The sequence below is a fragment of the Rutilus rutilus genome, assembly GCF_951802725.1.
Source record: "Rutilus rutilus genome assembly, chromosome: 5".
Classification (NCBI taxonomy): domain Eukaryota; kingdom Metazoa; phylum Chordata; class Actinopteri; order Cypriniformes; family Leuciscidae; genus Rutilus; species Rutilus rutilus.
The window spans coordinates 4,727,487-4,740,589 of NC_140213.1; the positions used below are offsets into that span (position 1 = coordinate 4,727,487).

The 13,103-nt window shown below is 40.2% G+C and overlaps 1 protein-coding gene across 1 annotated transcript in view; it reads left to right on the forward strand.

The window, feature by feature from the left end:
• dner (delta/notch-like EGF repeat containing) overlaps positions 1-11,314 on the forward strand; it is a 31,820-nt gene extending 20,506 nt beyond the window's left edge. The window contains exons 8-13 of the mRNA XM_084409766.1: positions 902-1,132; positions 4,350-4,472; positions 4,592-4,705; positions 5,086-5,217; positions 6,901-7,147; positions 8,522-11,314. Of these exons, the coding sequence (XP_084265892.1) occupies positions 902-1,132; positions 4,350-4,472; positions 4,592-4,705; positions 5,086-5,217; positions 6,901-7,147; positions 8,522-8,633 (959 nt within the window). The 3' untranslated portion in view covers positions 8,634-11,314. The remainder of the gene's footprint in view (positions 1-901; positions 1,133-4,349; positions 4,473-4,591; positions 4,706-5,085; positions 5,218-6,900; positions 7,148-8,521) is intronic.
• The last annotated feature ends 1,789 nt before the right edge of the window (positions 11,315-13,103 follow it).

Genomic DNA, 13,103 nt, shown 5'->3' on the forward strand with positions numbered 1-13,103 from the left:
TGCTGTTGGCTATAAGTAACTTTGAAACTATATGTCAACTAACTATCATTGGAGTATAAGTAGACTGTCTGCTTAATATCTGCAAACACTTTATTGTGCTGATCCTCCAACAGACGTTCTACTGACTATAAGTCATTTTGCAACTACATGTCAACTTAATCTAACCCTGACCCTACCAGTCTACTAATACTTAACTAACACTCTAATGAGAGTTAGTAGACATGTAGGTGCAACGTTACTTATCGTCAACAGAATGTGTTAAAGGGACCATCAAAATAAAGTGAAACCAAATAGACAAGATTTCCATTGTGAATGTGTTACAGTAAGCTCAATTATTGATTGTTGTAACATTGTGAGGATTATTTTCTGTGGTAATCAACAGTCACATAATGCCTTCAAGGACAGAACTCATGTAAACATTTAAGATATATTGACTTAAAGTAACAATGAACTGCTTTTACACAATTTATTTAAAAAATACAAATGTATTTAAACCCTCCCCTTCAAAGCTCACACTGATCTGTCTTCACTTTTAAGTGCCACGCCCACATCTCAACATCCAATTAACAACTGATGCACAGAACCAAGTTTTTTTCCCGATAACCCCTTACACTCGGATGTACGTCACAATACGGAAGAAAAGATCCGTCACTACTTCCGATTCATCGAGACTTTAAATATTAGCAGCATCTGTCAAATACGATCTCAGCCATTGTTCTCATGGGTTCTGCATCTTTAAATAGAAGATGGACTCTCGCATTCTTCATGACATTTTCTCTAGCTGTTTTTAGCTTGACGGCTAGATGATTCGCCAATCGAATGGACTGTATCAGATTCAAACTGGTCTCTTTATGCATAGTGCACACTTTAGTCTCTTCCCCTTTCTCCTTCTCTTTGTTAGGGTATCAGGGCTCCACGTGTGAGCAGAAGATTGATCCCTGTGCTTCCGGGCCCTGCCATAATAATGGCAGCTGCTCCCCACAGGCCTCTGGTTTGGGCTACAGCTGCACCTGTCCTGCGGGCTACACCGGACCCACCTGTGCCCAGCTGGTGGACTTCTGCGCCCTCAACCCATGCGCTCACGGCATCTGCCGCAGCGTCGGTACGAGTTATAGGTGCCTGTGTGTTCCAGGTGAGGATCTCATACAGTAGCTGACTCTCTCCCTTCACTCCCTCCAGTTGTCATGGCAACTGCCTCCTGTGTATTGCGTGCTCAGACATCATTGTCTGTGAAGTGTGACTGCAGCATCTGTGCAGCCGGATCAGTCTATCCTCTGATATCACCCCGCTCTGATGAGAGGTGTCCGATGGGACCGCTGTGTTCTCCAGTGGGATTGCAAATAATGCTCAGTGGGATTGCGCTATGAAGACGACACTTCTTTCTGGAAACAACTGTCCTGCCCGGTGGGATTGCTGTGCTTTGCTCACTCATTGAAAACAAAATGGTCCTCAGCAAAAATGAATTGGTAAATTATTTAATGACGGCATTCAGGGCCTTTGAGACCGATTAGCGGTGTTTGCGAAGTAAAGCACAAAGTAAACTTCAGTTTTACATGTACACTAGGATATGCGTAAAGTAGGGGTTGGATCGACTAGTTGACTTTAATGCTCTGCCATGACAACTTGACGTCGACTAGTCGCTGGTCATGGCCTATAGTGGGCGCTACTGGATAAGCCATTTCCTGACACTCACGCTCCGTTTCCAACAGTTAAAATGACAAATAAATGCATACTCTGAGAGCTCTCCTTAAGACATGTTTGATTATACCATCTGGATGCTCAAAATTGATCGGGAGAATGCACATTTTAAGTCGGGGACACATTTAACGGCTGTAAGGCCAATTATGAATAATTTGATACTTGCGACTGACTGATCATGCCGAAACGCGCCGAGTCAGAGACAGTTGCGTTCAGTCGGTGTTCACAGTTGGAGTTTAAAATCTGCTTCAGTCGTTGGAAACAGTCTGTAAGTGTGTTCATGTCAGTCTTAGAATGTTTCAGCTAGTTGTTAAGTGTGTCCACGGCATTATAGTTAATCGGCGTTCTAAACTAATGCATTGCATTGTTACGCACACACATAGCTCGCACTGTTCTGTGATTTATCAATAAAATAGCTTAGACACTGAAAAGTTCTAGCATATTTTTTCTTAGTAAATAAAACCCACAGCTTCACTATATTAATAGAGAGACGCTGTCAGTTAGAATGAATTCACACACAATCACTCACTAATGCATTCATATAAATGTAATCGTGCCACTTTATCTGTGTCTGATTTAGAACGAGCAGAAATCTAACGATTTTTATAAACGCGCGCACATGCGGCTTGATTTTGTGTGTGTGTGTGTGTGTGTGTGTGTTCACAAGGAAGCAGCACTGGCCCAGACAGCTTCATGGTCGGAAAAAGAAACCAACCAACAACTAATAGAAATGCAGAAACAATATAGACTTGTGTTTCCGAGCGCTTACGTGAGGGGTTTTAGAGATAGGCAACTCGTGAGTCGCAACTCTAGTTTAAACGAGTACAAATAAATTTTTATTGGTCATACCTTCTGGAGAGCAATAGCACAGACGCTGGTCGAGGATACAACTTTCTAACGTGCAAGTGTGGAGCACCTGTGTTTGTGCACGCTATCAAACGGAGTATATGTCATTTTCATCATCAGAGTAGTACGCGTACGAGCGCAACGTGTTTTTTCTAACCACACGCTCTCTGTACGCTCAGCTCCCACATGAGGCTTGACTAACTCATTTGCAGTAATTCATTTGTGCACAAGGGTGTTGCAACACTAGCTGTTTCACAGTCAAACAAGAATTGGAGAAGATGGAATAACAATAGATGCTGGAAGCACTGAAGGGGAATTAAGAGATATCCATAACTCTAGTTTAAACGAGTACAGAGTTTAAACTAGTGCTATTTTTGTGCACAAGGTGGAAACACTGGCCCTGCTCATTGTTTCATGGTCGAAAAAGAAATATAAGAGAGTGAACAACAGCAACAACTGACTAACTGCCGGATGCTGCAACAATAGACGTCCATGTCACCTGTTAAAAAAACAAAACATAATCATATATTGAAGAAGGGAATAGAGCCATTTATAGAGACTACCAAAAAAACAAAAAAACACACATGGTGGTGGGTTCTTGTTAGCCACAATAAAATAAATAAGCATCTTGCAACCACCCTTAAACCCCTAGCAACGGCATAGCCACTCAAAACTGATGTGTTGTGTGTTTGTGTGTGTTTGTGTGTGGGTGTGTGTGCGTGGGTGGGAGGGAGAAGGGATAAAAGGAGAAAAGCCAAATGATGCCCAGAAAATAATGCCATGAAATGCTTCTGTACTTTTTGTGCCTGACATGTTATTGTGCTGTTACTTCACAGTCAAACATTTTTAGATATAAATATTACAAAAATATATATATAAAAACATCTATATATACACACACACAAAAAAAAATTGTGTCATCAGTTTGCTCCTGCTCACATTCTGTAAACCCCTTCAAAACGAAACACTGCTCTCTAGTGGGCAAAATGCAGGAATATTCAAGGTGAAGTACAGCTTAAAGGGTTATTTCACCCAAACCTGAACATTAATTTTGTCATTAATTACTCACTCCAGGTTGAGGTTTTGAACTCTGATCCCCTCACTTGGCCTTCTTGCGCAGTAGCTTCTGGGACTCGGGATAGTGTATTAAGATGTCTGTCAGGTCCTTCTTATCCAAGATGAAGAGGTTAGCAAAGCCATGGGCCTTTACGTTAGCTGTTCGTCGGTTTCCACCACTACCCGCCAGCAAACTGATGGAGTGGACACACACACACAAAAAACAGTCTGTTTGGCTTTTCACACATAACACATTGTTACACTGCGTGGCTCCACTATAGGGCTGGGTGCTGATACAGATTTTATGATTTGATTACGAATCACAAGCTCTTGATTTGTTTGCATTCGGATTTCGATTTGATTCAACATCTATTCATTCTAATCTAATCTAAAGCTGTAAACTGTACAGGGAACACTGTCAGTTGGTACATTACTATAATATAAAAGGTTAAAGGGATAGTTCACCCAAAAATGAAAATTCTGTCAATAATTTCTCACCCGCATGACTTTCGTTCAACTTCAGAACTCAAATGAAGATTTTTTGATGAAGTCTGAGAGCTTTCTGTCCCTCCATTAACAGCTACGCAACTGCCAGATCGTAAAGCGAATCCATATGAATCAAGCGGTTTAGTAATTTAGCGGTTTACTTTTTGGGGTGAACTATCCCTTTAAGCTCTATCGACCCCATCTATGACATGCTGTTGATCGCCACAGATCATAATTTAGTATTTCTTTGTCTTTCCTCTTAGGTTATCACGGTCTGTACTGTGAGGAGGAGTATAATGAATGCTTGTCTGCTCCGTGTCAGAACTACGCCACATGCAGAGACCTGATCAATGCCTACGAGTGCATCTGCGCCCCACAGTTCACAGGTGCGTTCTCTTCTCTAGCAGGACTGTGCCCACATTTCATGTACATTTAATGCATCTGGGCTTAAAATGCCAGTAAAATGACATAATTAACAGGATCGATGTGATGTGGGTTATTTCAGGTAAGCACTGTGAGATATATAGAGACCCCTGCCTGAAGCTCAGGTGCCAGAATGGAGGACATTGTGAAAGTGGAGGGAGAAACACATCCTGTGTGTGTCCACCAGGATATATGGGTAAATATTAGTGTTTGTTTATGTTTTTTTATGATAGTGAGTGTCCATACTACTTATACTAATTCTGCAGTATGTAACATGCATATTGTATAAAGCATGCTAATTTTCTGTATGCATGAAATACCCAGATAACATAAGTTATGTCCCAAATGACAAGTGTCAAACATTTCACACTTTTTTTTCCCGGTTAATTAAGTGCATCATCCGGGTATTTAAAGAGTATTTTTTTATTTGGAATTTTCTATGTGAATGCACTGCTCGCAATATTTATACTACAAAATGGCGTAGAATAGTGCATAATCACGCACATCGGGATGCACCTATAGCCATTGTGTTTTTTGAGGGGACTGCTGATAGTTGGGCTTTTAATCACTTTGCAGGTGAGAACTGTGAGGTTGACGTCAACGAGTGTGAGAGTAACCCATGTCATCATGGCGGCACCTGCATCGACCAATCAAATGGCTACACCTGTCACTGTCCTCCTGGCTGGGTCGGTGGAAGCTGTGAGATCCGTGAGTTTATGCTGACCTACACTACACTTCCCACTACAACAGCTCTCACAATTATGGCGAGGAGAGAAATGTGGAGGGGATGATGAAGAATTGCCTCCAGAATAGGATTTTATTTACAACCAAAATGGTTCCCATTTTATATCAAGTGTCTTTAGTGACCCTTAACCGTATTTCACCTCAATAGCAATTTGCAATACAACTTGAACAACATAATACACTTTATTTGAGTGTCCTTGTTACACTTCTTACATGTACTTACTATAGTTATAACCATGGCTTGACATTAACTTTTGTGCTCACTTTTGCGCTTCTAAAGTTACTGGCTACTCAGCATTTTCACTGGCCACTTTTTCTTACATCGATACCATGGGGAAAAACTGCCATATATATATTTTTAATATTATCTCACATTTTGTCATCAGGTATATTAGGCTTCTGTCACTTTAAGACCTGACGCACATATCCATTATATACTGTTACACATGCGTTTCCTTTCTCAACTGTTTACGTTCACTTAGTTAAAACATATCTGACTGTTGATGTGAATACTTGCCAAAACCGGCATTTTGACATTATTGTCTGTGTATTTGACTGTTTAAGCGCAAAAAGCAGCGAAAAGAACTCACTCATAAAGTCTCAAAAGAACAACTTCATGTGTGTGGACTTTGGGTGTGAAGCATTTCAGATATTTCAGTATCAATATGTATCGAAAAATCTATAATATCTTTGACAACACTTAATTGCTTAATTGCACTTAGTTTATTTTTTTATATATTTTTTAAAATACTACAATTGAAAAATGTAAATATTATATAGCCTATAAAATTCAATGTTAATGTCAAGCCTTGGTTATAACAGTAAATGATGCATAATTACAATCAACTAATCCTAATCCTAACCCTATAGTAAGTACATGTTGTTAATTAATATTACTCGGTATTTGTATAATTACACTGAAACAAGGACACCTTTCAAATAAAATGTAACCGTACACATTCTACCTAACACTATGTTCTACCTAAAATAGTAGTTAAAAACGCCTTATATAAAGTGTGACCTTAAAAAGTGACCATGGAGTTAGTGACTTAAAGGGACATGGTGTGCTCTGCAGTTCAGTCATTTCTCCTTCACGACGTAGGCCTCAAGGACACATTATGTATGCAGGGGTAGAGAGCGGTTCCCTGAGGAGTGACGTGCAACTGCCTTTTATGGCAGCTGTGACTAGGCACCATTAGCTTCTGTGAGCCTCGTCACGCTCTGCCAGCGAGAGACGGGACGACTGTGACGTGTGTGGAGAGGGGGAGCCACATGACTCGCTCCCCATTCAGAGATTTTCATGAATACCCCAGCGTCTTTATGGCTGTGCGGATGTCCTTGCTAGCTGACGCTTGTCTGTGCTTGTTATATATATATATACAGTATAATGGTTTTGTGACTAGCATTTTGTGGTAAAATACTATCCATTGTTTTGTGACTAGCAAACTAGCATTTTGTCTGCTAGACTGAAATGAATGAATAAACTAGATTTTTTAAGAAAGTTTGAGTGGTCCTTGCACACACCACCATGCTAGGATGGTGTCCTGGATGGTAACCACGAAGCATTGAGTTTTTCAAAGGAAATCACATTTTCTTTTCTCTCTTTCATCATTATTGTCATTTTCCCCCTCGCATTTCCTCTCTTAGATCTGCAGTGGAAGATGGCTCAGCCTGTGGACTCACTGACCAACATGCCTCGTCACTCTCTGTACATCATTATCGGAGCTCTGTGCGTTGCTTTTGTCTTGATGCTCATCATCCTGATCGTTGGCATCTGTCGCATCAGCCGTATTGAATACCAGGGCTCGTCCCGTCACGCCTACCAGGAGTTTTACAACTGCCGCAGTATTGACAGCGATTTCAGCAATGCTATCGCCTCCATTCGCCATGCAAGGTAAACCATTATATATATATATATATATGTATATATACATACACACACACACACTCACCAGCCACTTATTAGGTACACCTTGCAAGTACCGGGTTGGACCCATTTTTGCCTCCAGAACTGCCTTAATTCTTCGTGAAGAATTAAGTGCTGGAAACATTCATCAGAGATTCTGGTCCATATTGACATGATAGCATAACGAAGTTGCTGCAGATTTTGTCGGCTGCACATCCATGATGCAAATCTCCAGTTCCAGCACATCCCAATGGAGCTCTATTGAGATCTGGTGACTGTGGAGGCCATTTGAGTTTAGTGAACTCACTGTCATGATCAAGAAACCACTTTGAGATGATCTGAGCTTTGTGACATGGCATGTTATCCTGCTGGAAGTAGCTATTAGAACAGGAATAGGGAACGTCGGTCCTGCAGAGTTTTGCTCCAACCCTGAAAAAGTGATCCTGAAGACATTGATTTGCTTGTTCAGGTGTGTTTGATTAGGGTTGGATCTAAACTCTGACGGACAGCGGCCCTCCAGGACAGACGTTCCCCATCCCTGCCTTAGAATATGGGGACACTGTGGTCATAAAGGGATGGACACGGTCAGCAACAATACTCAAGTAGGCGGTGCGTTTAAACGATGCTCAACTGGTTACTAAAGGCCCAAAGTGTGCCAAGAAAATATCCTCCACACTATTACACCACCAGCAGCCTGAACCGTTAAGATAAGGCAGGATGGATCCATGCTATCATGCTGTTTACGCCAAATTCTGACCCTTCCATCTGAAGGTTGCAGCAGAAATCAAGACTCATCAGACCAGAAAACTTTTCAAATCTTCTATTGTCCAGTTTTGGTGAGTCCGTGTGAATTGTATCCTCCGTGTGTCTTCTGCTGCTGTATCTGCTTCAAGGTTGGAGGCGTTGTGCTATCAGCTCGAACTAGTCTGGCCATTGATTCTCCTCTGACCTCTGGCATCAACAAGGCATTTTCCTCCACAGAACTGCAGCTCACTGGATATTTCCTCTTTTTCTGACCATTTTCTAGAGATCGTGCGTGAAAATCCCAGTAGATCAGCAGTTTCTGAAATACTCAGACCAGCCCGTCTGGCCCCAACAACCGTGCCAAGATCAAAGTCACTTAAATCACCTCTCTTCCCCATTCTGATGCTGAGTATGAACTTCAGCAGATCATCTTGACCATGTCTACACGCCTAAATGCACCATGTGATTGACAGTTGAATAGGTGTACCTATAGTGGCCAGTGAGTGTGTATACACTGTATACAGAAGCAGATATTTCAAAGAATGTTAATGTTGCTTCTTCCCATACATAGAACCTAATGCGTGAGAAAATGAGACTGTTCCTTTGTGTGAATTACAGGTTTGGGAAGAAATCTAGACCAGCAATGTATGATGCGACTCCCATCAGTTATGAAGATTACAGCCCTGATGACAAGCCTCTAGTTGCACTCATTAAAACTAAAGATTTGTGAAGCAATACATCTGCACACACACACACACACACACACCCTGCATACACACAGTCACTGTTCCAGCCTTTAAAATGAGCCAATCCGATCAGTATTTATTTACAGACAACAGGTTTAAGCAATGAAAAAAAACACTTTTGAAATTGATATATTTTACCATTGTAAACCATGAAGCTTTTAATTCATATCAGGCACAAGGGGTGCTGCACAGGATTAGTTTAAGGCAAGAGTCCCGGACAGATGTGCTTTGTTTGCAGACGCAAATTTTTTGTGGAATATGAGCATAAATTAATAACAAGCTACACTGAAAAAGTGTGTGAGGGGGGTGTTTAACCGAATCCTCCCACCCTCGAGACTCTGATTACAAATATGATAGCAGCACTCCAAGCAAAAGCTGTAGAATTAGGAGTAATAGAGCTCATAGTACAGTTATACTGTAACTTTATACAGAAGAATTAAAAGATAAGACAATGTAGGTTGCCTTACTGGTGCATGGATAGGATCAATGGTTTGGCATTACTCTGTAACCTTATGTACATTGTTGTTTGCTGTTTATTTCTTCTTGTTCATTGTGGTCTCTTTTGTGTCATAAACTTGGTGTTAGCGAGGTCTTACGACACCCCTGTCCATGTGAAGGCAGCACAACACAGTGCTTTTAAAAAGTTATGTCTGATGGTGTCGTATCACTGAGTAAGTAATAAACTAGGACTCCTGTTTATAGTGCGTAACTTAAAGACATCTCTGTTCCAGTACATCTGCGAAGCTCCTTAAAGTGCGGTCACATTTACCGCTGCTCTGCGAAATTTCACGGCCGAAATCCAGTCATTTAAATAGGAATTCATGCGGTCGTGAGTTTCGCTCTTTTGACTTTAAGCAACCACCCAGAACATCCTAGCAAACAGTGATTCGCATGGGAGTTGCACGCGAGGGAGAAAAAGTTCCCTACACAGATTTCGCTTGTGTTCAGGCTGGTCACACGAATTCGAACAGAAAGATGCTTGGTTTGAAAGAGACATTCATACATCGCCACAATATTAGCAATGGACCTTTTTTGCCCGCGAAATCTCACCGAAATCAAGTCAAACTCAGTGCACTTATACTTGAAAACCAATGAGTCAGTTTACACGTACAGTAAAACGCTAATAGCTATCAAGAATTTGCTCATAAAGAAACTGAAAACAGGACTTGACGTCAAAATGTAAATAGACATGCACATATTGAATTATCCGCCAAAACACCTTTAAATCCGAGTAATGGGCAACAGTTGAAGTGTGTCAGTTGGATAAAAGGACACAGTTTATGACATTTGCATGGTCTGGACATGTCGTCCGGTTGGGTGAACGTGATTTCACCAAGTGAAACATGTGGTATGAAACACAAAGATGTTGATCCTGGAACAACTTTCCAATCAACCAATCAGATCTGAGGGACACGTTTACAGTTTATGTCAAGTTTAGGCTAAGAACCAGGATGAGGTGTTATTTACCTATCATTTTCCTCTGATTTTAGGGAAAACTTGTGGGTAGGGATAGGGTAAGGACTACATTTTGGGACAGGAATGTTGTTCCAGGATCAACAAAATACGTTGATCCAGGAACATGTCTTGCTTGGCAAAATCACGGTGACCTGTCAGGTTGATAAGCATAATCAGCGAGGGCATGGAAAAATCGAGAACTGAAAATGCTCCCTGCGTAATGGAAGTTGTAGAGAAAATAAAGTGCACTGAGAATTCGTAGGAAACTTTTAAACCGTACAGACCGTTTATTGGCATAAAAACGTACTTAAAAATAGCCGCCAAGAATAAGATTACCTTCCTCATTAGTATCTGCTGAGACATTAGTGAGCTCATGGTAAGAGTACTGGAACAAGAGAAGTGTCTCTGCCAGGTCCTGGAGTCTGGTTAAGACCAGCATATTTCTGCCACGCGCTTCTGGTGTTCCTGTAACGGGTGATGGGATGTTTTCATTCTTTCCATTACCCATCGCTCTTGCTCTCTTATCTTCCATATCTGCTCCTAATTATACTCATTGTACTCCTATGGTTATCCTCTTGCTTAGTATAGACGGGTAGAAGTTGCCCTCTGTAACTGATCTGAGACTAGTTTTGATGCCTTTTAATGGCTGAATTAAAAGAATAGTTTGACTAAAATGAATTTCCCTTGTTTTGTTCCAAACTGGCATTTTCTTTATTCTGTGGAGCACAAAAGGAATGTTCAAGCTGCTCTTTTCCATGCAATGAAAGTACTGGAAAAATATGAAAACCGTCTATATGATGCACTATATTCAAGGCCGTATGATAAGCAGACTTTTTAACAAAAAATCTGACGTAGCTTTCAAATCTCATGCATGATTGTAAGTATTAAAACATCGCGCCTCAAGAAACATTTTTACCAAGTTTGGTTTGATGTGGCCGGTTTCTTATGACTGAATGTTTTAAATTGAACGAAAGGTTGAATGAGATTGGGAGCTATAGTGGATTTTTAGTGGCCTACAGAAGATGAGCATCATTAGGGAGATTTATCTTTAGGTGAATGTACACTTTAAGGCTGTTGGTGTTATAAACTGGACTAGGATCAGTACTAAAGGGGAGCTTCTAACCCAAGCACAGTTTTTGTTAGTAAAAGATAACACCCATTTGGTTATAAATGTGGAATGATGTATTAATAAAAGTTCAAGTGAAAGCCTAAAGCTTGTTTTAATGCTTGAATGTTTAGCTTATAATTACAGTAAATGAGATTCAATATACCTTAAAACTACACATCTTGATGGATGCTACTAGTAATGAAATCTGAATTACTCACTGTGACTGGTATGTTGAAGATATTTAATTGTAGATAAGGGAGCATGTGTAACTTCATATCGCAGGGAACAAGACGTTTTGGAAGAGACCACACATATCAGAAGTGCTTTCTTTAAACCAAAGAACAGATGGTAAGTCTCATACACACACACAAACACGTTATCTCTCCAAACAGTCTACACTCATAAGCACTTTCTGCATAGTGCACAATGAAACTTGACATTTGTAAAACCATTCAGTGTTGCAATCATGTCTCAAGATGAGAAACACACACACACACGCACACACTCCGATGCAGACGAGAGGATGTGTTTTCCACAGCTGGAATGCCTTTGACTGTCTGCACATGGAATGTCCCCCAGCTGGCCGTGCCCTTATATGGAGTTCAAACGATGTCCTCAACCCTTCACTGACCTTGTGTGGGCTCCAGATGTTCTGAAAGTAAACATCTGTAAGAATGGTGCACGATGACCACTCAGAAGTCACTCGCTGCAGGGAAGAAAACACACTTTTGATGGCTTTGACCTCGGAGAAAGACTAAGGTCCCCTTTGAACCCCCTCAAGTGTTTATTTGACCTCTCTGTATGTGGATGACTACTATAAGCAGTTTCTGGTTCAGAACAGAGATGAATGCCTTTGTTCAGCTACATACAGTATAGAAAATATTGCATCCAGTAACGTACATTAATGCATGTTAACTTATGGCATTAACAGAAAAATAAACACACATAAAAGGATGCAGAGTTAAAAAAAGTATTACCACTAAAATATGAAAAGTATTAAGTATTCACATTGTAATTTTTTGACTGTGGAATAAATTATGCATGGGTAAAAATATGTGTGTATGCTTGTAAAATATGCTTCTGCATCTATACTTAGCCTATAGTATAATCTCCAAGACCAAAATCTAACTTGCACTTTTAAATATTCTCTCTGCCTCCCAAATGTGTGGGCTACTGTGGGTGTGAAGCAGATATGGTGGTTTAACTGCTTGTAAATCCCAAATCCCAATTTAACACACCGTTTATAGACAGGTTGGGTCAATCTCTGACCTGTGACATCATGAGGGTTTCAGAAGGTCTGATTTCACCACACCGCTTCTCTTTGAGTCACTGAATCACACCCCTTCATTCAGTCGACATCTGGTTTGAAAACTTGTACCTTGTAATAAATTTCAGTTATACCAAATCATAAAATCATAAATTAAACTTTTCATGTTGGTGAGGTGAGACTGGGACTATAGTTGTCGTAAGGTCATAAATGCTTGACTTTTCTAGCAGTGACATCAATAATACATAAATAAAAATATATGTATATTTTTCCCCTAACAAAAATGTAAATATAATTTTGCTATAGCTGTTGGGAAAAACAAGTGAACACTGTGATCCATGAAGACAGGCTATATAATAAAGCATTTCTGGATTTTTTTTTGGTCATTCTTCATAAATGTCAGGTTGAGGCTAAATCTTTATATGTAATTCAAAAATATAGTATATTTTACAACATTAGTAATTTGGCCTTTTCCATTGTTATGAATTGCATCTCATAATTGGTTGAATCTTGAATAAATATATGCTGTAAATGCAAACTTTACAAATAAAAGCAATAGGCTATATGTATATTTTTACATATTTCATATCACAAAGCTCTTCTTCTTAAATCATTGTTCAGGAT